This window comes from Manacus vitellinus, unplaced genomic scaffold (assembly GCF_001715985.3).
Source record: "Manacus vitellinus isolate BGI_N305 unplaced genomic scaffold, ASM171598v3 scaffold_10_pilon, whole genome shotgun sequence".
NCBI lineage: Eukaryota > Metazoa > Chordata > Aves > Passeriformes > Pipridae > Manacus > Manacus vitellinus.
In genome coordinates, this window is record NW_021938838.1 from 2,431,914 (window position 1) to 2,458,003 (window position 26,090).

General features: G+C 48.5%; 2 protein-coding genes across 3 annotated transcripts in view; one reads left to right on the top strand and one right to left on the bottom strand.

The window, feature by feature from the left end:
* The first annotated feature begins 383 nt into the window (after positions 1-383).
* Positions 384-2,502, top strand: CTRL (chymotrypsin like). The gene is made up of 7 exons (XM_018083368.2): positions 384-435; positions 590-693; positions 873-952; positions 1,168-1,249; positions 1,341-1,521; positions 1,963-2,096; positions 2,337-2,502. The coding sequence occupies exons 1-7, from the start codon at positions 384-386 to the stop codon at positions 2,490-2,492; spliced, it is 789 nt and encodes a 262-aa protein (XP_017938857.1). The 3' UTR covers positions 2,493-2,502.
* Positions 2,503-4,303: 1,801 nt separating this feature from the next.
* The window catches only part of PSKH1 (protein serine kinase H1), a 31,379-nt gene continuing 9,592 nt past the window's right edge, over positions 4,304-26,090 (bottom strand). For both annotated transcript variants that reach the window (XM_018083226.3, XM_018083234.3), the window contains exon 4: positions 4,304-11,051. In XM_018083226.3, the coding sequence (XP_017938715.2) occupies positions 10,734-11,051 (318 nt within the window). In that variant the 3' untranslated portion in view covers positions 4,304-10,733. The remainder of the gene's footprint in view (positions 11,052-26,090) is intronic.

The following is a 26,090-nucleotide window of genomic DNA, read 5'->3' on the forward strand; positions in this document are numbered from 1 at the left end:
GTGCCAACAGATCTGAAACAGATCTGGCACAGGATGACCTTCCACACCCCAGGCACTGGTGCCCATCCCAGCACGTCCAGCCCCACTGCTACCCCAGCTGTGTGCCCATAAGCAGCCCCCCATCACAGCCCTGTGAACCCTCTCCAGCTTCACAGGCTGCAGTGAGAACTGACACAGCTCGTTACAGCAGCAGCCCAAGTACCCCAGGTGTCTTTTGACAGTCCCTTCCCACATCCCTGTTTGCGAGGGGCACGGTGTGTGCCAGGCTCGGCCTGTCACTGCTGCCCACAGGGGGACCTTGACCAGCCTAGCTACAAGCCACGTGGCCTCCTGGCCGCTATAAAGCTCGTGGCCCCCAGGGGCTCAGCCTGAATCTGTCCAGGATGGCGTTCCTGTGGGTAGTTGCTTGCCTGGCCCTTGCCAGCACTGTCTCCGGTAAGTGCTGTCCTGCTGGGTGCAGGGAGGTCCTCGGGGTGCAGCAGGACACCGGGGAGGGGGGCACAGAGCCACCTGCACCAGTGCAGGCAGCCCCCAGATAGGAGCCCTGAGCTTTCGGGGTCACCCTTGTGCCCGTCTGCCTGTCCCGCAGGGTGTGGGGTGCCCAATGTCAGTCCCTCAGTGGCCTACAGCGAGAGGATCGTCAATGGGCAGAACGCCGTGCCCGGCTCATGGCCCTGGCAGGTGTCCCTGCAGGTACAGCACCGTCCAACCCCCGGGCAGGGGCAGTGCCCTGAGCACTGCGGTGGCACAGCACAGCACAGCCGGGCGCTGTGGCTGGGAGGTGGGTGGGCACAAGGGGAGCCCTGACTGTCCCCAGCCTGGGGGTGCTCAGCCTGCCCAGCCCCAGCTCCTCCTCCCTCTTTGCTCCCCAGACCTACACAGGATCCCACTTCTGCGGCGGCTCCTTGATCAACCAGTACTGGGTCGTCACAGCTGCCCACTGCAACTTCAAGTAAAGAACCGTGCCTGGCCAGCCCACACTGGTGCCACTGTCAGGGGTTTGGAGCATGCTGGGCATTGCTGAGTACCACCTGGGTCAGCCCCAAACGCCTGAGCAGCCCTGGGCTTCCTCCCCAGCTGTCCCCATGGTGGCTTCCCTTGGGTTCCTGTCCCACCCTGGGGTGCTGGATGCCCCACATCCCCCTGACTCTCTCTTACCTCTCGCAGCCCGAACGCCCACGTCGTCGTCCTCGGGGAATATGACCTGAGCTCCAGCGCCGAGGCTGTTCAAGTGAAGACTGTGTCCAGGGTGAGCGGGGCTGGTCCCGGGACGGGGCTGCAGCTCCACGCTGAGGCTGCTCCCGCGGGCAGGGATGAAGTGCTACGGTGTTTCTCTGCAGGCCATCACCAACCCTGGCTGGAACCCCAACACCATGAACAACGACATCACCCTGCTGAGGCTCTCCACGCCCGCCCAGCTGGGATCTCGTGTGGCCCCCATCTGCCTGGCCCCCGCCAACCTGGTTCTGCCCTACAACGCCCAGGCTGTCACCACCGGCTGGGGACGCACCAACCCCAACTGTACGTGTGCTGTGGCTCCAGGGAGGGCTGTGTGTGGCTGCTGTTCTTCCTGGGGGCTATGAGGGTCCAGGGCTGCCTGGAGGAAGACACATAGAATCATAGAATCGACCAGATTGGAAAAGACCTCAGAGGTCATCAAGTCCAACCCTTGATCCAACCCTGCCGTGGTTACCAGACCATGGCACTGATGCCACATCCAGTCTCATCTTAAAAAACCTCCAGGGACGGTGACTCCACCACCTTCCTGGGCAGCCCATTCCAATGTCTGATTACTCTCTCCTGCTCGAGGAAGAAGGGGTACATTGGCACAGAGGGGAAAAGCGCTTTGCATGGCAGCACCCGTGTATTCGGGAGCACCAGCAGGAGCTTGCCCAGGGCACCCATGTGCTTTCCAGGAGACCCACCAACACTGAGGTGATTTAATGGTGCTTCTTCCCCTAGATCAAGCCTTGGCAACGTCCCTGCAGCAGGTAGTCGTGCCCCTGATCTCCCAGACCCAGTGCACGCAGTACTGGGGCAGCCGCATCACCAGTGCCATGATCTGCGCCGGCGGGGCCGGTGCCTCCTCCTGCCAGGTAAGGAGACGAGCTCCTGCTGCACCACAGGGTGGGTGGAGGAAGAGAAACGTGGAGTCTTGCTGACCTCCCACTGCATCACAGGGAGGGTGGAGGAGGGGGGATACGTGGCATCTTGCATCTGTGGAGCCACAGACTTAAGCTCCAGCACCTGGCTGTGCGCAGGGGAGCAGTGGCTGGGGTGGCAGGGACCGGTCTGGAGCACGTGCCAGGAGCACTGAGCACGAGTCTTCTCTGCAGGGTGACTCCGGTGGACCTCTGGTGTACCAGAGTGCCAACGGCTGGATTCTGATCGGCATCGTCTCCTGGGGAACCTCCAACTGCAACATCTACACTCCGGCCATGTACACCCGCGTCAGCCAGTTCCGCAACTGGATTGACTCCATCATCGCTTAGGGGTGAAGCTGCCGGCACTGTGATCCCTTCACTGGGATTAATAAAGTATCACAGTTGGCTTGTGCCAAGCGCTGCCTCTGCCTCCTTTCTCCTCATGGTGCAGACCAGGGTGGAAGGCACACGGGGGAGCCTGGGCCACCCCAAGCTCCTCTCCTGAACCCACGAACTTCCCAGAGCTGGAACTTCCCTGGGACCCAGGGGGAGGTGTGAAGCCAGGACATGATGCTTGGGCAGAGGGGGAGCAGGGCTGGCTGTGCCTCAAGGGCTGCTCAAAGGGTCTTCAAGCACAAGTACCTACACCCTGGCACCAGCCCAGAGACCACCACGGCACTGAGGGGGGAGAAGGGTCCTTCCACTGACCCATGTGTGAGATGCTACCAGGGAAGGGACTGTGGAGCTGCAGCTCACCAGGCTCAGCACCAGAAAGCTCAGCTTGCAATGGAGGGTGGATACTGGTGGGTTCACAGGAACCTAAAAGATCCCTGCATGCAGTTTAAAGCTGTGACTTGTGCAGCAGCCTGGGAACACAGAGCTGAAAGGGAGAAGTGCCGAGAGCAGCTCCAGGTCTTGGGGAAGGTGGAAGGGGGAGGCTGGAGAACCTGCTGCTTCACACCTGCAGATCTGCCAGGTAACAGAGTGGGAAACTGAAGGCCACCCCAATGGAAAATCTGAAGCTGAAAACAAAATTCAAGGTCAGGCAACAGGTTCTCACCCAGATGTTGAGACAATGGCTGGTGCAAAAAAAAAAATAAATAAAGTCTTGTGTGACATGGGAGCAACAAGACACATGTTCAATGAATTACAACCCAGTTTCTAGCTGCTCAAAATAGAGCTGGTGATGGGACACTGTGGAGAGAAGCAGGATCAGACTGTCCCAACATGAGGCATGGGGGTTGTTTTTCCTTAGCAGTGATGTGAATGCAATACAAAAACTTTCCTGTGTGAATCACAGCCCCTAAAATGTTGTAACCACTCTATCAAGCAGTTGCAGAGAGAATGTGATGCTACACAGGGACACACCCATGGGAAGGGGCATGGAACGTCAGTGGAGGGCAAAGACAAATAGCCCAGCCTGTATAATTGAGTTTAAAAAAGATCTGCTCAAATAAAGCCCAGGGCTGACAAATTTTAGTTTGGTAGGACAAAATTTAGCTTCATTTAGTAGTCTGCTCTGCAGGGAATTCCTAACTGACCTTAAAGTCAGGTGAATGTCAGAGATGTGGGAATGGGCCATGTGGGCAGAGGAAACTGGTGGCTACAAGGAGCTTCAAACAGGAATTGAACAATTGCAGCACTATGGGTCATCTGCTCCGTGTGCTCAGGTCACTGTCAGCCCTTCCACCCTGGGGACAGGGTCCCCTGCCCCTGAAAAATCCCCTCCTTTCCAGGAGGAGGTGGCTCAAGAGGGGTGTGCACTGATCATTTGATATTACAGGTTTTGCTCAGAGTGAAACTGTAGAGGTGACAAGTGGTTGTGTGCAAACCAGAGCATTTCTCTGGCCCAGTTTACCACCCTGCAGCCAAAGAAAAGTGAAGACAATGTCCCAAAGTGCCTGTTAAGCCTCCCAACCCTGCCTTCCAGCAGCAGGCTGTCACCCAGAGCATCCCATGGACATCCCAGCCCTGCACAAGGTCTCCCTCGGGTAGCTGCTGCGACAAATCAGCAAACTATTTACCTTCTTGCTGTGACCCAAGAACATGTTGGAGAGGTGAGCAGGTCCTGGCTTTCCATGTGTTTACTGACCATCATTCCCAGCAGTGAGCCCACGGGTGATCCAGGAGGCAGAAGTAACGACAGCAGAGCCACGGGGTACACAGAATACATGGACATGTTTTAGCAGACTGAGTACACCAAATAAATAATTCTGTACACTCTAATTGTAACATTATGGACTAATTACAATGATTCCAACCTCATCCAACATGACAGTCCCTAGAGTAAAGCCAGGACTCAAAAGGCAAGGCACAGAACGGGACACTTCTCAAAACAGTCCCATGAGGAGACTGACTGGATACGACCGGAGTTACTTCCAAACAATTCCAGCCCAGCACCGGAAACTGGGCAACCAAAAATAACATCAAGTGCCGGAAGATCTCCGATCCCGAGAGCTTCCCGGGAGGTGTCTTTCCGTAGTGAAAGGCAACAGGAAAACTTGAGGCATCTGAGCGTCCACGCAGGAGCTGCTGGTTTGAAACACACCTCGCTGGGGCCGTGGAGCTGTGCCAGGATCTCTTCCACGTTCAGCAGACAAACAGTGCAACGACACCTGTAACAGCAGCTCGCCCGTCACACAGGAGGGACCTACAGCATTACCAGGCAGGGGAGGACAGGGCAAAAGGGACAACTGTCACCAGGCAGAGCTCCCTCTGCTCTCAGGACACCGAGGGCGCCATTGCATCCCTGCTGCTTCACATTTATTCCTTTGGGAAGGTTCCTGCACAGTAAGGCACAACGGGCACCCAAGAGCTGCGTTCTTAATCCAGGATGAAAGAGGAGACTGAGTGGTCAAAGAAAGCACCATAACCCTCCCAGGAGTGGTGAAGGCAACTCAGAGCTGGGTGTGTGGCACCGAGTGGTGCAGGCACTGTGTGGTATTTTCCAGGAGGAAGCCAAGTGGGTAAGAGGTCGGGACAAACCACCCTCCCTGAAAGTCCCAGGGCTCACACTGCTGCCAGAGAAGAGTTTGCAACTCCTCCTCCCAAAAAGCTGATCTCTGTGCTGCTCTGCATCATTTAGAAAAATAAATTAAGTCAAACGAGATTTTTAATTTATGCAACCTTGAACCTTCCAAATCTTTAGTATCATCACTTAAACTAAGAACATGGCCCCACACAGCACCCCAAGAGGCCTGTAACAGCCACACACTAGTTGCCCTATGTGGTACAAAATCATATTGAGTTGAGCCTGCACTGCAAGTCCTCAAAGGGAGCCTTCTCCCATGGATGCTTCTACTTTGCCCCAGACTCACCACAGCTCCTGCAGAGCCAAAGCCAGAGCTGCTGCCCAGTAGCCAAGTGAACCATCATCCCTATTCCAGTTTGTGCATTAGATAAAAGCTGGCTCTATTAGCCAAACACTTGGGTAGAAAACAGGATTGAGAAATAGAGCAGGGTCTAAGAAAGAATGTAAATTATCAGGACAGAAAAATCTGACCTAAAAGAAGAAAATATCCAGATTCCAGAGGAGTGAAGAGTCTGAGGGTTTATCACATCCAAAACAAACACGTAACACAGGCCCTGCACTGCAGCTGGTTTCCACATTGCTACTGAAGCCAGCAGGTCTGAGCCCTGTTGTCTGGGCTTAAGCTCCTCACAAGGCTCTAAAGCTTTCCCTCATGCAGGGCTGTACTCTTCCAAGAACAATGCAGACCAGGAAGAGGCAGAAGCATCTGGATGCTATCACAATCTCAGTGTTAAATAGCACAGACTTCTGTATTGAAGAAAAGGGGGGTTTCAACCACTGGGTTGACATGTGAAGTTTTTTAGAAGCCTGAGAAGGGCGAGAAGTAAATCAAACATGGACCAGTAATTGCTGTTTTAGCAACAAGCACAGAAAAATCCACTATGCACTCAAAAATCTGGATGTGAATCTGTAGAGCCCCTAACACTATTTCTGGAAGACCTTTTCACATTCTTTTCCAATAACCCTCAAAAAAAAAAAATAATCAAGGAACCAACATTCTTTGAAGCTGTAATTCTCTCCCCAAAGAGAGCAGTCAAACTCCCAGGACAAAAGGATGGGATTGGTTTACACAGTACTGCTAAGTTCCAAAAGACAAACAACCCTAATTCCCTTTACTTCTTAAAACTGCATTTCCCTGAAACAGAATACTCTGGGAAGCAACACCCTGAGCTGCTCCACCGTGCCTCAAGATGGGAGAAAGTCCCAAACTTACTGCCCAGAGAAGCTTTGGGTGCCCCATCCCTGGAAGCATTCAAGGCCAGGTTGGATGGAGCTTGGAGCAACCTGGTCCAGTGTCCCTGCCCATGGCAGGGGGTTGGAATGAGATGAGCTTTAAGGTCCTTTTCAACCTAAATCATTCCAGGATTCTGTAGTGATTCCAGCCTCGGCATCTTTAGGCTTTGCTTTCCTGCAGTGTCCCCCAAGATGCCTTCCCAAGGAGGATGCTCCCCAAGGTGCAGGTGAGCATCTCCCGGCAACAGTGGGGGAGTTGACAGCAGATGCCTTGCATCCCTTCCAGCGGGTGCTTGTAGACTCATGCTCGTCCCTGTGGAGGCTGAAATGCTGTTCCTCAGGATCAGGTGCCACAGAGGGCAGCTAATGAACATCTAGGACTAGGTCCAAGACCATCATCCAGCAAACCAACCCCCTATTCCTCTTTGTAAGAGCATCTCACCCAGAAACAGCGGGAATGTAGCTAGAAGTGTTTGGACAAGGACAACACCACAGTTTGCCACTAGGTGTCATTCCAACTTCATTTTCACTGCATGAGCCAAAGTAAGGAAAACAAAACGTACTCAGAGATTTGCACCCCAGCTAACACAAAGACTGCTCCCAGCGACGGTCTGGAACGTGCAGTTGTTACCTATTTTCTCCCAGCGCATACAGGACCAAAGGAAGGCTTCCAAAAAAACCCTGTGAGCCAAATTAAGAACCACCATCAAGAGCCAAAGAAGGAGATTAAAAAAATTTAACTGAAGAGCAAAAAAAAAAAACAAACCACATTTCAGAGAGACTTTAGCTTCTAAAATCCCCAAACAAGGCACTCCTGAAAAGTATAAACTCCTGAGACTTAAGACCTACTGAGCACAGAGATGCTCCTGTGGAATGAAGACAGATGATCAAGGTAATTCACAGTGAAGAGCTTCTTAGAGGACAGATTGAAAGCACTTGGACTATGGCTCAGAATTACAGCACTTTGCCTGTCCCTCCCTGCACCTGACCCAGATGAAAACATGCCCCAGTTGGAAGGATAAAAGCACCCGAGGAATTGGTTTTAAGTTGGACCTTCTGACATGGCACTTGGATCTTCACAGTTTTCCAGACAGACTGAAGGAAAGATCACTGAGGACTCCAGGGACACTTGGAGGGAGCTCTGCTCGTCTCTCCTCTGCCCACACATGTTTTTGTCTGGGTGCAAGAGTTCCTGTAAATACTGAATTTAGAAAAAGAAGAGGGAATGAGCCAACAGTGTTCTAATCGAACAATGGAAGGAAAGCCCATAAAATTTTCCCCAAGTTTACACTGATTTTTCCATGCAAACAAGAAAACATTGTGAAGAGAATTAAGAGTTCTTTTTCTAGAAAAGCCAAAGCCCCTTATGGGATGGCCTTGGTCCTCTTGCTGTAATTCCCAAGAAGCAGAATGCCCGAGCTCCACAGACACCTCTGTACCATGGAGAGGCAGAGAGTCAGCATGGCTCATGTATGTGATGGATCCTCCCTTGTGCCAATTCACCCCCAGTCACAGAGCATCACCACCAAAACCTGACACTGCCAGGAACCTACACAGCAACATCTCACTTCCCACAACACATTCCACCCCAAAGTCACCACGAATCACATCGCTCTGAACTTTTCCTGGTGAAAAACCAGTTGTGGAAAAGAGCAACGGAGCAAAAAGTGTCTCAGATGAGAAGACTGTTTTCTGCTTTGTGAAGGTGGAGAAACAAGCCTGGTCAGCCCAGAGCTCAATGTCCTGACCTCCTCCCCACCTCTATTTATCCCTCATCCCAAAAGAGAAGGATGAAGGAACAGTAAGGGCAGACATCTGCACGATGCCTGTGCATTTTGATGGCCTAGTGGTCAGCAGGAAGGGTCTCAGGGTCTAGAGATCTTGGCTCAGTTCATCAGTGTGACCCTCTCACACTGGCAAAATACCTGTTTTAGGGATAAACAGGCAAAGCAATCTAGGGAGGGCCATGAGGGCACCGGGGAGGTAAAGGAGATCACAGTGCCTGGGTGTGATGCTCCAAACACACCAAAGACTCTTTGAGTAACGGCTCAGAACCAGAAGTGCTCCGAGGGAGCATCCTGCCATCACCTCACGTGCAGGGCACCCTTGGTCCAGCTGATGCTGGTCCCAGAGGGGCTCCTGCTTTCAGAGAGCTGCTTTGCAGTAAAACGAGGGACACTGAATCCTTTATGAAGCAAAATGTGGCAAGCTGGCTGCTCTGTCAGAAATCACATCTAGTTTATAGCTCACGGTAACAAAACCACGTGAGGAGGTAAAAGACACTGAAGACATTTTTGTTTGCAGTCCACAGACAGAGTTGAAAAAAAGAGGTTTTGGGAATTCTGCGGCATCCGTTAATGCTGATGGCAAAAAGACTGCATGTGACATGGTAGGATGGTTGCTCAGAGAAAGGGGAGCCTGCAAAGGATGCAAAGCTTTCAAAACAACATGAAAAACCATGCAAGGGATTTAGAATTCACCCCTGCTACACACAGTGGCTGTCCTCAGGTTTCCTTTGCTGTATTACCCACTGCATGCTTGGGCACACCAGGCTGAGCTTGCTGTGGTTACACCCCATCCCAGCTATGGGGTGGGAAGCACATCCCTAGGAAATTCCCCTTTTCTTTTCTTCCCTTAGCACAGAAAACTCAATCTTCTCCCACTGAAGCTGCTTTGCTGTTTGCTGACCAAGAGGCCAGTACAGTGAGAGCTCCCTGGAGCTCCCTGGAGTCCACTCCAGCCCTTGCTGACACTGAAACACCGTGGCACAGGCATCAATCCTGGGAAAAGGCCATGCTCACCAGTCCCTTGAGCTTGCACCTCCCACCAAGAGCCAAGCAAGCACTTCCCAAGTGCACAGCACGAAGCAAACTGGCTTCATATGAAAAGTTTCAAAACCCAGCATTCTCTTTCACTGCAGATCTTGTCTCTGCTACCACGAGAAGCCAAATCCATCCTGGGACTGTGCCATCAGCCTCACTTTGCTGCTGTAACTAGTTGGGAAGATAACTCAGCAGGCTTGCACAAAGCTCAGCTCTGCAGTCCCCACTTCCCCTGAGAGTCCCTCACGGGAGAGCCCCATGTCACCCACACAGCACAAGGACCCCTGAAAGGCAATTTTTTCCTGCTAAATTTAAGTCACCCCTAACAGCTCTAAGGCATTTGTGCAACGTCTCCAGGGTACTGTCACTGCTGACACTCCCAGACTGGTCTTCCACTTCTCAAGCCCTTACCCTGATGCCATGGAGTGATTTGTGGCCATCCCAACAGCTCCCACCATCACCTCACTGTTCCAAAGCAGGAATGGCAGTGCTGGGGCAGCACAGGCACACAGAGCAGGGGAGCCCTGTCAAATCTGCAGACAGGGAGCAGCCTGGAACCACTGGAGTTCTGGTGCAGTGACATGGTTGGTAACACAGTGGTTATAGCCCATCCCAGCTTTGGGGTGGGAAGCACATCCCTAGAAATTCCTTCCCTTCCTCCCCCCCCCACTTAGCACAGACAACTCGACTTTCTCAATTTCTTCTTTTGAAGTGTGGAACAGGTCACAGACACGGCAGAGGCACGGTCCAGCAAGAACAACAAACCCTGCATGGCAGGCACTGGTCTCGCTGCAAACAGGGGAAGGATGATTCCAGGGGTAAACCCTTGGCGTCACCGGGGCGAGCAAAACCCTTGACGAGCAAACCCTTGACGTCATCAGGTGGATGGCAGCCCTTGGGGGAAACCTCGCAGCTTCCCAGCTTTCCATCATGGAAAACTGCTGTCTGGCATCTCTTTGGTGAGGAGCTGGTGGGCAGCCCGTGAGTCAGAGCTATCCTACTTCCAACTGCATATGACTCACACCGGCTTTGCTGCAAAGGCACCACGGAGTCTGACTAAACCAGCTCCAAATCTGTGTGTATATATAATTTTTCGATACATATACACACCCACACGTGTATGTGCACACACGGACGCGCATGTACAGGACAAGTGATTTGGTTGGGGTTTTTTTTTCCCCCCCGCGCGCAAGCGAGAGAAACTCAACGTTCCGGAATTAATAAATAACTATGAACAAACCAAGCTCCCGGGACACGGAAAGAGCTCTTCTCCCCACGTGGCTCCTTAATTTTTGTATTGCTCGGTGCTCTGAGCTGCGCTCTGAGCCCGCAGGGGCTCCCCCCCTCCCCGTTTCTGGCGCGGTACAGCTCGCAGGGCTCCCTTTCCTCTGCTTCCTCGTGGATGGGGGGGAACACCTCGGAGGAAGGGAGGGAGGAACCCGGACGTGACCTCCACGGCAGAGCAGACATCTGGAAAGGCGCCCGGCGGGTGCCAGCCGGGGCTCAGCCCGTGTACTGCTGCTGGTAGCGCAGGTTGAGCTCCCGCAGCTCCCGCTCCCGCACCCGCCGCGTCTTGTTGGATTTGGTGGAGCGGCTGGAGCGGGTGGACTGCGCCGACTTGGTGCTCTGGCAGCGGGAAGACGCCCTCTTGAGCAGGTTCTGGGAGATGGAACGGTGGAGGTTCTTCATGGAGGAAGAGGCTGCCATGCTGACCACCCACGGGTGCTTCAGGGCCTGGAGGGCCGTCATCCTGTCACTGGGGTCCACCGTGAGCAGGCGGTCGATGAAATCCTTGGCCAGGTTGGACACGCTGGGCCAGGGCTGAAACACAAGAGAGTTGGTTAGAATGAAACATCCTGGTACAGCTTTGCTGATTAATCAATTCCACCCATGCCCAAAAGGCACTTTGGGCCATTCTGCTGCTCCTCTTCTCTTTTATCCTCAAACCTTCAGATCTGTGACTGACGGTATCTGCCCAAGGAGAATGAGACACAATTACTTCAGGTCAGGGGGAAAGGCTGAATTAGTGGGAAATGCACAGTAATTGTATCCCATTGAAGACCCTCCCCAGTCCAAGGGCTTTGTACCTGACAAAGCCATCACTGCACGAACACGAGCCCTATCACTCAGAGGATGGATCCTGACACCAACCCCCTGGGGCTCTTCTCACTCTCCATCTTAAGGCACACATCCAGGGAGCAAGCACTGACCTCTGCACCAATCCCTGGAACCAAACCTAGGGAGAATTTTCTACTGTGGAACTTGGTCTCACTCCCACATGGAAATTTAGATGTTGCTACTGGTCAACCCTAGAATGGCATTTATGGAACTAATCCCATAAAATGTTCTAAATATATAGAAATGTTTGATATAAGACATTTTCAGGAATTTTTACCAAAGAAAGAGGAAGGAATTTTTTTTTTACAAAATGCTAGTTTTAAAGGAACAAGCCCCAAATAATTAATTAGATATAATAAATATCCTCCCAGCATACCCAAGAATGGCCACAACAACTTATGAGTCAAACACCTACAGCCACACATGCTGGAATTGTTTAATTTCTAAAAAAATACTATATTCACACTAAGGCGGGAAGTGAGAACATTTCCTTCAGCATGAGGTTAAGGCTGGGCTGTGGACAAAGGTAGGTAGAAAAACGTGGCAAAATGAACTGTAAGGGTGGAGAGGAGGAGGCAGCATGGCCACCAGAAACCCCCAAGTGGTGAAATGAGCTGGGCAAGGGCAGGTTTCTGCAACCACAGGGTGTTGTGTGGGTCTCACCCCTCCTGAAACCACCCATCCTGAATTTTTAAAGTCCACGGAGCCGACATCTCAAGCAGCATTAAGAAAAAGCCTGAGCAGATTCCTGCAATGAAGATTTTGATACAGTAATGGTGATCCTGTACAAACACATACCTGTAACTGAGTGGAAACACCGTGTCTCTCATTCTTCTCTTCCTTGGGTGAGTAAGAAAAGCACCCAGCTATTTTAAAATTCAGGTTCCACCAACTGTACAGCCAGATATAAAGCCTTTTTCTTGTGCAATTGGTCTAAAAAAGGTACAGCCTGATTTTTTTGAGGTTTGCAATTCATTGCTACCGAAAGCAGGTTTTGCTTTCAGAAGACTCAAAGACACCAGCAAGAGAGCAGGTCCCTGGGAGGATTTTATAATGAAAAGGAGGATGGTCTGAGAGTTACAGCACTGCTCCCAGCCCATGGCCAGGAAAGGTGAACTTGGGCTCTAACTGAGGAACCGCCTGCCAGGGGGATCAGGGTACACACAGTCTTATTTTACAATGACTAAAACAGTCTGGCTTACTCAGCTGAAGTGGGATATATGATCACTGGCAGTAACTATGCAAGAGAAGAGAGTGAAAATGATAGGAACTACTTGATATAAAGAAAATACCGCTACATGAATAAAAAACCTAAAAATGTTCCTGAATGTATTCAGGATAGAAATGGAAATGCTCCAGAGAGTTCAGGAAGGAAGCACAGCCTTCTTCTGTAGATCAGACACCACTTCTGCACTTTGAAACCACATCCAAAATCCACTCCCCTCCACATTTCAAGAACTAAATCAGTTAACAAAAAAAATGTAGGATAAGGTACTTCATTTTGTTAAATAACAGCGAAGGGAATCAACTCACAGAGTTTAGTCTTCATTGGCATAATCTCAACTAATCCCAGGTGGTACCATATGTCAACTGGCAACACATCACCTTCCCTTCACACTCAGGATCTCCAGTTACAGACCCTTGGGCTCTCTGTTCTTGATGGACAGATGCAAATGAAACCCATCAGCAAGAGGTTTTGCCTCCACTTTTCCAAGCTTGCCTTCAAAAACTTCTATATTTCTGTAGCTTTTTTTTTTCAATGGATCATTTTCAGCTATTCATTCAGCTAAAATCACAAAGTCATCATTACCTGGTTACACCCCATCAACCTCCAATCCTTTCTTTCCTTCTCCTCCTCCCAGCAGCCAGAGCCCACCCTGTTCTGTTTCCTTCAAAGAGGACTCATTTTCCACTCTCCAAACAATCCTAACGAGACTTCCAAGCTAATGATACTCTGTCCAATTTACTGACTTTAACTCAAAGTGACAGCAGACACAGGTGACAATTCTACTCTCTGTGCAGTAACTTCTTAAGAACTCTTTACTACCATCTTCATTTCTGTTACTGGCAATTGAAACTACTTAGGATACCCTGACAGAGCTTTTGTCCCACTCAGATGGAGAAAACACATTCACACAACTCCAACCTCATTGTTTTTCCTGGAGTATTTCTTCCCCTCTTTCTCTTAAAGGTTTTACCTTTCTGAATATCATCCCTCACAGAAATGCCAGGACCTCCATCCTCTATTTTTTCTAATCTGAAAGCAAAGAGATGCAAGAGATGCACTCACATGAAAAATACTTGAGGACTGACACAACAGTACTTGGAAATACATCTTCAGGACATGCAGGAAAGCATTATTTCCTCTTGCAAGTGTTAGTAACTGCAAAGACCTGGAATTTGAGGCAACCCAAGAGCTATTCTGCCATTCAGATGCATTTAAACTTGAGTCAACTGACATTCCTGCCAGTGAAACGAGCCTCTAAACACCAGGAACAATATTGCTTCAATCTTTTCAAGTCTTATTAAAAGACAGCAAATATGATGATTTAGAATCTGAAGAAACCCATAAAGTCTGAAGAGCTAGGAATGGTGATACATAACCAGCCTGAGCCCTGAGAGGCCCATCCAGTTTAATGAATCCTAAAGAAGAATAAACTCCAAACAAAAGCACATTGGATTTCTCATTATTCCAATTACTCTAGTTTACCACAAATGTTGAATATGGAGTACCTGCAATTAGATTTTTCTTCTGGTCAGCAAACACAAATCAGTTTATTGATCTGTTTATGCAGCCAGAGGTTTGATTTGCTGCACCACACGCATCTTTTTTATTTCACTGAAGCTTTTTCCTTAAAAATAGGTAAGGCTACATTCTAAAGAAGCAATTCTCAACCCCAGTCCCTGGAGAAATGTATCCACTCTCTAGAAACCTTGCATCAGTTGGCAAAACAGCAGGTTTAACTTAGCAAGACCTAAGCCAAGTTGTGTGCAAATAAAGGAAGAAACAATCATCTGACTTCCAAGCTTTGTTTTCAGTCTTGACAGTACCCACTGAAGGAAAAATATGTATTGATTTACTGGTTCCTACCCAAGTTACGTGTTGTTTTTAGGAGAACTGACATGAGCACTAAAGATGGGGAAGGTGAGGGACACCCAGAAGTGCAAAGGCCTGGATCTCCCTTGCCAGTCAGCCTTTACAAAAACATGAAGCACAAAGTATGTTATCACAGCTGCAAATAATTGCTCTTAGGCCAAAAACACAGTATCCCAGTCCCACTGATTCTTGGGATGAGTCTGATGGAGCGTTGGAGAATCCTCAAAGCACCTGAGAGGCTGAGAAGCCTTCCAGCAGCACACAGGTTCCTGCCAGGCTCCCCTAACAGAAAACCATCAGACAGCTACCTGGAAGCTTTACAAGACAAAATAGATTTAGTGGGAGTGAGCCTGCCCCAACAAATAGACTGGGCTCAACACACCCCCGTGGTCAGAGGGAACAGCCTTCACATGGTGCCCTTATCACTGTCAGCAGCAACACTCCACGCCACAGAACACGAACGTGCCATTTCTGTTGTCATTCCCACTTTGAGGTTGCACTCCCAGTCGTGCCAGCACAGACAGTTTGGTTTGTGCAAACCAAGTGAGCCAAATCAGGGCATTCTGGTTAATTTTTCAGCTGGGGTTTTCAGCCCAGCCATTCCTTGGCATGACTCACCAAAGGGCTGCAGAAGCAGCCACATCAGCCCAAGCGAGCGACTGGCACCGAGTCCAGGATTAGCAACACTTCAACCAGGCATGAAACCCCCACCACAGCCTGTCTTACAGCCGTAATGACAATGGGAGAAACTCCCACAGAGGAAGATCTGTAGCTCTGGTCCCTCAGGAATGCCAGCTGCTGCTTCTGAGGTGCACCAGCATTCCCTACAAAAGCATCTCCTGATCTTCTGAGCTCCATAAAACACAGGGCGCATCGCCCATCTGCAACTTCGTCCCTGCTAGACAACAAACTCAGGGGAAAGCAGCCTCCCTTACAATGCTTTAAAGAGCTCTCAAGTGTGTTATGTTTTATTCAGACTCGGGCTCGGAGCCTGGAGGAGGAGGAAAAGAAAGAGATCCTCCTATGAGTGTCACTTAGGCTGTGGGATTGCGTGCGGCGCTCGGCTCTCTGTGATTAAATCCCATCACCACCCCTGCTTGTTATTCACATCAGCATAAAAGCTACCGAGGCGCCGTCCACGCCGGCGTGTGGGGAACAAACAACACGTTGTTCTCCGGTCTGAACAACCAACCCACCTCTCTCCCCTCGTGGCTGACGCGAGCGCGGGCCGGCGGCGCCGCAGGGAGCTCCCGACACGTGTCGCAAACCAAACGCTGCCCCCCGTTAGTTACCGGCCTGGATCTTCTCAGCCAACTGCACCACACTGAGGGAACTGCCTTCACGTGGCAGAGCAGCTCTCAGGGCCGAGTTTGGACACCAGAGCAGAGTCCCTGAATTTTACTCTGCCTGCGACAGGAGCCGCTGTCGAGCGGTCACCAAAACCCGCACTGCAAACGACTTAACAGGTGTTTTATGCTGGCTTTTTTTCACTTGTTCTTACCTGAAAATACACGATGCAGAGGTTTATGATGCATTGTCTTGTCAGATACTAGTTCTTCAAAATATTTCTATTACATTCAGGTTTCTAAGTTACTTTGTTCCACCCCCCCAAGTATTTCCTTTATATCAGATTTGGAAGTCTCTACATCTCAGTAATGCAGCTTCCCCCAAATACCCACTCATACCCCCAGATACGCTCATATCCAATCTAACTTGGCCCTCTGTCAGTGTGAAGCCATTCCCCCTTGCCCTGTCACTCCAGGCCCTTGACAAAAGTCTTTGTCCAGCTCTCCTGGAGCCTGCTTAGGTACTGGAAGGAGTTCCAAGGTCTCCCCAGTTTTTCCTCTTTCAGGCTGAACAGCCCCAGCTCTTTCAGCCTGTATCATAAATACAAACAGCAAAGGTTTTTTTCTTTCAATTTATTTTCTTCTCCCAAAAATGACGCAATCTAACACACAGGTATGGTGCTGGGGGCAGAGCACATCTCTCCAGCTTCTGTAACTTTTCAGAGTAGCTGCACTTTAAAATTCTGACGTTCATGGTGATAGACAAATGACATGCTGTTAGTTTTGAAAAGGAAACTAACTGGATGATCTTAGAGGTCTTTTTCAACCCTAATGATTCTATGAAGGTCCCCAAGAATTCTTTGCATTGCATCCTTCACCCATTCATGCTAACGCAGCAGTTTTGTCTAATTTAGGGGATTCCCACATGACTTCAGAAAACGGGAAGTGTCAACTCCAAAGGAACACCTTGGGGACAGCAAGTGAGACGTGATGTGGCAAACCAGCCTAGGACTGTGCTGGGGCTCTGGTAACACCAGGCTTGCACTCTCCCGGGCATCACTCAGCCTCTGAGCTGTTGCAAAGAGGTGATCAAAACCAAGCAGTTCAAAAGAGCTGGAACAAAAAGTTTCCAATGAAAAGATGTAATGTGCTAAAGTCCGCGCAGGACAGACTCACGAGCCTTCAGCATTAATTTGTTGATGTGGGGAGGAGGAATAAAGGAAGGATGAAAGAGGAAAATACAACAGCCCTTTAATAATCCAGAGCATTATAAGTATGCGCAGCCATCTGGTGCTGTGAACTTCTATAACCCAGCTTTTCGAATGGAAATAGCCAGCCCATTCTCCCTGTACAGGCACTGAGTATTCAGCTGGAACCATGCACTAAAATTACAGCAGCTACAAAAACAATAAGCACAAAGCTTTTCTCTCCCACCTCCACTTAGAAGGTGGCTCTTCTAAATGCAATGCCTAGGCAATAGCTGTTAAAATGGGGTAATACCATATTTTAGCTTGGCTCACTTCACGTCTCTTAAAAATGTGTCAGCAAGTTACAGTCACACACAGGGGACTTTAACCACTACCCTGACTGAGAAATTGCATATTGAGGAAGCTCAGGGTCAAGAGACCTGGACTTGGAAGAATGCAGGTGAAAAGATGAGATCACCAAGTACACACTGCTGGAGACTGCCATCAAAACAGGGAAGGAGTCAGAAATTTCCAGAGGTATTGCTGTAGCACCAGTTCACAGCAGTATTTTCAGTAACCAAACTGGGAAATACCTTTCCCAACCTGTTCCTGACATCTGTGTATCCTGACATCTTCGGTGCTTTTATTCTCAGAAAACTCAAACTTGAGCTGAATGATGCTCTCTCACTCTGAACCACTGCCTTAAGCGAGTATTGGCTGAGAACTGCAGCTGAAGTCAATAAGTGTTTCCACGCACAAATTCAGAGTAACAGTTTAATTAAGAAATAGTAGCTCCTGACAGGAGGAAAAAGTCTTCCCCAGGGAGGAAGAGTATCTCTCATCACGCTGATCAGTGCAGTGGTGGGAGGATGAACAGATAAGCTTATAACCTCCCACATACACACCCCCCCCGTCCTGCAAGCTCCAAGCTGTCTGTGCACAAGCCCTGGGTGCTTACAAGGGAATGAACAAGGGGGAGTAAATCCTAAGACAGTCTTAGCTGCCAGTTCAACTGTGCTCTGGCAGGCACCAGCTCTCCTCTGCTGCTCCAGACAGCTCCTTTAACCTCCTCGAGCCCAAACACAGCACACAAGTTAATCACAGAATATCCTGAGTTGGAAGGGACCCACAAGGATCGAGATGAGAAGCTGTGCCTCAAACATCAGCAACGTCCAGGCTCCAGCTGCCCCACTGCCTGGCTGGACTCTACTTTCTTCCTTAGTCACTCTTTTGGTTTTAATCATAATCCAACCCTGGTATGGGTCAGAAGAGGTGAAATGCCCCTTCTTTCATCTGAGCACTTCCAGAAAGCCCAGGTTTAGGGTATCTAAGTTCTTCCCAAGTTAGGCCAGCATGGCCCAGTCTAATGCCATTCCTGTTTCTCTCCCAGAAAGCACTGCTTTGGGTAGGCAAGGTGGATATAACCCATTTTGAAGTACACAAAATATCAGGAGACACTATAAGTAGTGCTTGGTTTACCACAGTTCAGTCCTGGGTGACTGGTTTACAGTTGTCTTTCCCGGCATTATCTGGGATGTTTCTGTCAGAATCCAGAGCAGGATAACTGTTCTGAATCCCATTCCAACACATTTCTCCTTATTCTCTTCTCAAATTTCTTTCATCATCCCAACTATTCAGTGATGGAGACAGAGATCCTGCTGAATAACAAAGTATGTCATTGACACTGCACCAACCTGCATATACACAAGAAGGAAAACCTAAAGCAGCAAGGACAAATCAAACATCCCTAATTTACTCATTCCTAATTCTTCAACTACAGTCTTATACCAGTGTGATTTTTTCCCCTGTTCTTTCCTACATTGTCGGGGTAATTTTCTTTCCAAAACAACATAAAAATATTTCAGTTTGCTATGTGAAATCATACTAACTATTGTCAAGCTTGGCCAGCCCCAGGTTAAAAAAGGCTGCAGAGAAAATCCAGGTGAGGGCTGCCAAGATAGCCAGGGATCCCTGACACACAGCCTTCAAGAAGGGCTGGAAGGAGCTGGACTTGCCCAGTCTGGCAAAGAGAAGTCTAAGGACAATCTAATAGTTTATTACATTTACTTAGAAATAGTTACAAGGATTACAGAGCCACCACATAGCAGGTCCAAACAAGGGGCAACATGGAGAAACTGTGCCTTGGAAGGTCTGTATCAGGAAATACCAGGGAAGGGTAGTGCAGCCCTGGAAAAGGTCACTGGAGAGGTGGGGGATGTCCATCCTTGAAGACTTTTAAGATTCAGGAAGACAAAGTGACAGCCAACATGATCTAGTACTGGCAACAGTCCTGTTCAAACTGAACGGGGTTAGAGCCCTCCAGAGGTCTCTTGTAACCAAGGTTTCTTTGACTTGAGTGCTTCTCCACCCTGTCCCCAGCCAGCACTGTCATCTCCCCTTCATGGCAGCAGCACATCCCTCCTTCTGACATGTATCCCAGTCCAGGCTCCATCCCACATGTTTAACAGGGTCAAGTGTGCCATCACTGGTTCAGGAATAAGCATGTGCTGATCAGCTCTGGGTAAATTTTGACCAATATTCAATCATCTTTCCTGCAGCAAAGGATGTGCTTTAGTTCTCTCTCCCACTGAGCCACCAACTTCCATAAAATTCATAGAAACATCAGGCCTTTGAGTCCTCCACAGTGCTCAGACTGGGCTGACACTGAACTTAGAATTTAACCAGTTAATTCTGGAAAACTGAAAGACAGACAGCACAGTTCCACAAACTCTGCTTCCTTGGGAAATCAGGGTGAAAACAGGGCTGTAACAGACATCCAGGGATCATGCAATCCATCCCAGGGTCCCCAAAGATGCATCACTCCTGACAGATCACTGCCTCACTTGTTCTGCAAGACAGCTTCAGCAACCCCCTGGGTACACATTTTTTAGGAGCAGGAGACACCAGTGTTGTAAAAGGTCCAGAGTGAATCTTTCTAAGTGCCATTTAAGGCTCTGGTTTGACATAATCTGGGAAAGAGATTATTCCTTTTCCCCTTTGAAGCAGCCTTTTGCATATTTGCAAACTGCTATGACAACACGTTCTCCAGGCCAAACAGCCAAAAATGTTTCAGGCTTCCGGAGACTGTGGTTTTTTCGACTCACGATTGTTTTTGTTGATCTTCTGTCAAGTCTCTCCACTTGGCCCGTGGTGTTTTTGGAGTCTGCTGCCCAGAAGTGTCAAGAGCTTCAGCTTGGCATGCAGAACCAGCCCCTAAACGCAGCAGGATCACACCACACGCTGTCTGTTTTCCTGCTCATACACCTCAGTATGTTCATCTTTTCCCACAAGTACGATACTGCCCTCACATAACAGTTTGTGATTCACAGATAGATCCTTTCCTGAGAATCCAACACCTCCTAATCTTCTGCTCCTCACCTATTTTTGTGTACTAACTTGCTCTTATTTTTTTTTTTTAAATACACCTGCTATTGATCTGCTCAAATTTGTTAGGGCTATCTTGAACTCAATGCACTTTGCAACCCTTTCAATTCCATGTCATCTGCAAATATAATGAAAAAACCTCTGCTCCCCTCACCTGGGTTGGTCAATAAACCCTGAAATACCTCTGGACCTTTGGCAATTTCTAGAGAACCACCATCACTACGTGTTCTACTTTACTGATGAGCCATCAGCAAGTAAATGACAATTTTAACACAAAGGGGTTGGGGAAACACAAGATTTGGTCCCCACGCTCTCCCTGTGGCAGATTTTGAAAGCTCCACACAGCAGAACCTGACTGCTGGCTTCTGTCCCCAGGATGACTGGAGAACATTATTTTCCTCACTTCTAGGTAACAGAATTTTTGCTCGGTATGAAGGGCAAATGAGGACAAAATTATCTCTAACAGTAAGTGGAGCAGCACAGCTTTCCTGGTGCCAACCCTTCTCCCACACAACTTCTCACCTCTTGACACAGAAGACACCAGCTCATGCAGAGGACATGTGAGGCAACACTGCTTGCCCAAAGCCAGGCAGAGGAGAAGGCCCTCTGCTTCCAGAAGATGAGGAAGGCTTCAAACCCTGCCTCTCCTTTGCCAGCAGACTTGGGTAATTCACTTGGGTAATTCTGTTTGTTAAGAACAAATCTTAAGATCCCACTTGCTTGTTAGATTTACCCTAGATTTACTCCTGTTCAGGAGCTCCATGTGCCTGGCACACCCTCAGCACACACAGAAGGTTCCCAAAGCCAGGCTACAGCACATTTCCGAACAGGGAGTTTTCAGAGACCAGGGAACATGTTCATGAAACAACTAAAGGTCCCTCCAATACCAGATCCATCCTTTCCAAGTCCCTGTGCCAAACGTTCGAGGTACGGGAACTCCTTTGAACTTTGGAAGAGGAGTTTGCCACGAAATTATTTTACATTCTCATCCAAGGCTCAAGCTAGTTTTCCTTAATTTTGCAATATCAGTCTCTGGAGCAAAACAGTAGCTTAGAATGTCACCAAGAATCCCTGAAACTTGTAAAGCTAAAAGCAAGTGAAAAAAAATATAAAGGATTAAGTGTAAAGAGGTAAGAAACTGTAACCCAGGCACTCCTATCAGCAGCTGATATAACAGTATATAAAGTCTTTTGAGTCATCCCAGCTGTAACAAGAAACCTTTCTCACATTTGAGCTACATAATTATTCTCAAAGTGATCAGACTGTGAAAAAATCCCTTAGAAATTACTCCTCAGACACAGGCAAAGGTAGGAAGCACACAAATACTTTAACCAGAAAGCTCAGTTCTACCTTTTGTGAGGCACAAAATGAAACTCTTTGGTTAATCACTCGAAGTGCCTGAAGTGCTGGTGCACTGGATGTGTGGGGTGTATCGTGCTGATGGAAGTTCACAAGCTATAGGCACACAGCCAGGCACAGGTCCACACCAGCCCTCAGGTGTCCCCTGCACGAACAGCAGGTTATCTCTTAACAGCCACCACCAGAACGTTCTGCCTCTCCTCCACTTGTGCACATGGCTCCCATGCCACCAATCAGCACTAATCCAGTGTATTAGTGAAAGCTCAGCTTTCAGGAAAATCCATAACAACATCCATTTAAAATAACAGAGGTATTGGAAAGCATGCCTGGGATTTCTACCTTGTCACTCACTCGGGGCAGCAGGAGGGCGAAGCAGGAGGGTGGCGAGAGCGGAGAGAGAAGCAGCAGCTCGTGCTCCAAACCAGAGAACTTGGATGCACCACTGCTGGTTTGAGCCACCCCTTCCAGCTCCAAACAGCAAACCCAGTTCCCTGTGCCTGCAGCCTCAATGCCTCAATTGCAATCTCATAAGATTTAGGGATTTCAGGGATTAGGTAAAGAGACTGCCAAGAAAAATTCCAGGTTTAGGGAGCACCTTTTGAGCCCTCTAGCTCAGCACCAACAGAATTCCCCCAAAACAGCTTTTGCAGCTGAAGTGAGATTTGGACTATCTGAAATCAAAACCTTGACTTCCTACCTATGCCACATGTGCTGTTTAACTCCTCCTTCATCGCATCCCAGGGCAGGGGCACACTGCAACTGCTAGGGAGGTCCCAAATTCTGGTCAGAGGAAATCTGAGACATCTCTCAACACCACATTGTTCCAAATACATCAGGTCCAGCAGCTTCACTCTAAGGCAGGGTCAACTGCAGGCCACAGAGTGATTTGCAGCAAGGTGCATGTTCACAGCCCTTCTCTGCAGAGCTCAGCTTTGATTAAATAAAACTAGCTTTCAACCTGCAGCAGGGACAGCAGCTGGAACCACAGCCAGGTGCCAGCTCTGCAAAACCTCAAAGCCTCAGCCTGAAGGCTCAGGGGGGAGTTAGGAAGACGCTGTATTTTTTTTCCAGAGTGCAACACTTTGACAGCACCCACTTGAAACCTCACTTTAAAAATGTTCTAAAGGTGCCTGTCAGTGCTCCCTGTGCCTCTAGGATTAAACCAGCCACAGGGAAAAGAGGAAATGGCCTAGATTATTTTTAGGGAAATGTAAAGGAGTCAAAGGCACCAATGGTAGCTGATAGCTCAAATCCTTTCTGTTAATAATGTGTATTCTGTATAGAGGGAGCTTAATATTCTTTTTCTCCCCTCCCAATGTCCCTTTATCCCTACATCCATAATTCTGCAGAAATACTATTCCACCATTAACAGGATTTTATAGGGCCCACAGATGAAGAAATGAAAATATATGTCAAATCCCAGCACTATTACACGTCCCTTTCCCTCAGATGTGGCTCCTGCCTTCCATCCTAATATTATGTGCCATACACTGTGCACCACTTCCCCAAACCCAGTCATTCACCCAAAAACCTTAACCAAAATGCTCAGCTGCTGCCCCTCAACCTGCAGATGCTACTGGTATGGACAGCAGTCCTAAGGAAAAAGGGTTGTGAAGGAAATTACTGGGAAAAAACCCACATTCCTCTTCTCCATGGAGATTCCTTTCCTGCTTCCTTTGTTTCTAGGGGCTTTGAGGCTCAGCAGAGTTTCCACCCTGCCCTTATGAAAGGGTGAAATATAAACTGCTGAGGTTGAGTGTTGCAGACTGCAGTGGTATAGAACTGACAGATGTATGAAGAGAAAGATGCCCCCCCTCTCCTTGCTTCCCCTTGCTTATCCTGCCCTAGGATTTGGGGTTATCCTCACTGCAACAGAAGCTGAAGTAAACAGTAAAAAGGCAAAATGGAGTAACTGAAAAAGGTCCTCCTGACACACCAATTCCATCGGAGGAAACAACCTTCAAAAAGTACCTCAAGAAGCAGCCAAAGCGAAGGGGAATTGATTTTTAAGCGCGTACGCTGGTTTCAAAGCCCTTTCACGGGGAAAAGGTGTTTCTTTAGGTGCACACCAAGTGTTTACCAACACAACACGCTGAAGTTCTGCAGGAGCAGGGTCACTGACACCCGCGGGGAGCCGGACGATTTCCCAGGTTTCTAACCGCGGTCACTGGGTTTCCAAAGACACTCCTGCAGCGGGAGAGATCTGGACAAACACTTCAGCTCCCGGCGACGGAGCAACACAACCCCACCTGTGCCCTCCCACCCGCGTTAAAAGCAAAGGAAGAGCAGAAGCCAAGAGAAGTGCATTTACTGGGCCGGCCTCCGTGTTCCCTGCCCGGCTTTCATCCTGTTCGAGTGCCTGAGCTCTTCAAAGCAGAGCACGGTGCCCTTTTCAGCAGAGCCCCGGCTGCAGCGCCGCCAACACTCTTGTTGTGCTACTTAAAAAAATCGCCGCTTTCTCACAGCCGTAGGAAACGCAGAAGCACATTCCTCTGTAAATGGATGTTTTCTTACTTTTGTTTTTTTTCCAGGCAAAGGCCTCAGCAATTTATAATAAAAAAAAAATTCTTCCCTACACGGGGGGGAAAAAAAAAAAAAACAACAAAAAAAACCCCCAACTCTAATTTTTAGAAAAAAATAAAATAAAAATGCCTGCATTGGTCTAACAACAGGACTACTGTAAAACGCTTCTACCACCTAATGTGGCTCACAGGGAAAAAACAGCAGCTGCTGTATGTAAAAAGTTCTTTCTTTCCCCAGGAAGGCTAAAACATGGTCCCAAAGACTCGTATGCTCATGCAAACAAGTTCTGCAAATGTGGTTTAAAACCTTGCCTTCAGCTGCCCTGTCCCTGTTTTCCTCGTTATACTGTAGTCAACAGCTTGGGACACTCAAAACTTCAGGGGGAAGACTGGAAAACTGGCCACCCTGATGGTTTGGAGTCTCTTCTCTCTTCTGGCACAGAGATCAGAGGCCAAGGTGATGACTGTCTGGCAAAAACATCTAATGGGTCTAAAGACCATCTGGCACAGCCAGGGAGGGCAACACCATGAGCCAGTGTGGCCAGTCAGGGGCTTCTTGAGTGAGGGATCCTGCTGCATCCAGACCCTCCCAGGCACTGACCCCATGGAGAACTTCCAGAAGAACAAGGTGGCTTTGCAATGAGCTCCTCTTAGAGCAAAGGGCAGCAGAGGACACCGTGCAAAGGCAAATCTTCCATAAATGGGAGGCACCTACCAGCTCTCCTGGCCTCTTGTACACACATGACTTTTTCTCCTGTATTAAAAAAAAATATACAAGACCAAGGGAGCATTAGAGGCCACCGGTGATTCTCTGTTACTGGCTATATTTTAAATCTGCTTTGAGTGTTTTCCCAAAGACATACTCCAGCCCAAACTTGGAGAAACCAGGCTGCCTTACAGCCCATCTTAAACAGGAGATATACTAGGAGAAGATAACCAGAGCAGAGTTTTCCCTCATTCAGGGCAGTTTCTACCCTATAACCACTTAAATGAGCAGATAACATGTTACACAAAACTTGATAATATATAAGTATGTACTGCAGGAAAAAACCTGGAAGCATTTCTGGGTTAAACAGAGTATAAAACAGAAAATAAAGCTCATATGCTACAGAACACTTGATTTTTTTCCAAACTGGTATTTTTCATAAAGTGGTTATACTTTTGTCACCAAAACAACAAAAGACTGTGGTTTTTTTTAATTACATAGTCATATGTAATTAATTTTAAGTGACCCAAAGTGCAAGCACACAGGAGTCATTCCAGGACTGGCAGCCAGCCAGACCTGTCATAGCATCAATGCAAAACCTACTGCTCTTTAAAAAGCCACATCCAAACTTTCAGAATACTTGTCCTGCACTGACTGAACTCTCCTGCAAGGCAATAAGGATTATGGAGAGATTTTCTGTGATATGCAAGTATAATTTTTTCCCCTCTCCTACAGGAAATCAGCTTCTCCACTAAAATACAAGTATGCAAAATAGAAAGTTGAGTTGCCACTTTACATTTCCATCTGCAACTTTTAGGGGAAGGAGGTTACCAAGAATAATTGCAGTTCCTTTTTATTGCTTGTGCCTTTTTTAGAATAAGTTTGTCATTTGATAGGAAATCCAACCACAGTTATTATAATACAATGACTGATCAGTCCCTTTGGAGCTGGACGGGGGATTCAGCAACCAGCTCCCAACTGAGTCAGAAGCAGTCTGGGCTCAAGTTCCACCCCATTCTCTCTCAAAAAGTTGAATAAATGCAGGAAATTAATATTAAAATTTGACAAGTCTGTCACCTGTCTCCTTCATCATGTGTCACAAGGGATTTGAGGGATTAAAAGTCCTCCACAACGAGGACAATTACAAGGATACTTTGAAAATGCTCTGTAGACGTGCCCACGTACTTGGGTAAGGACTCAT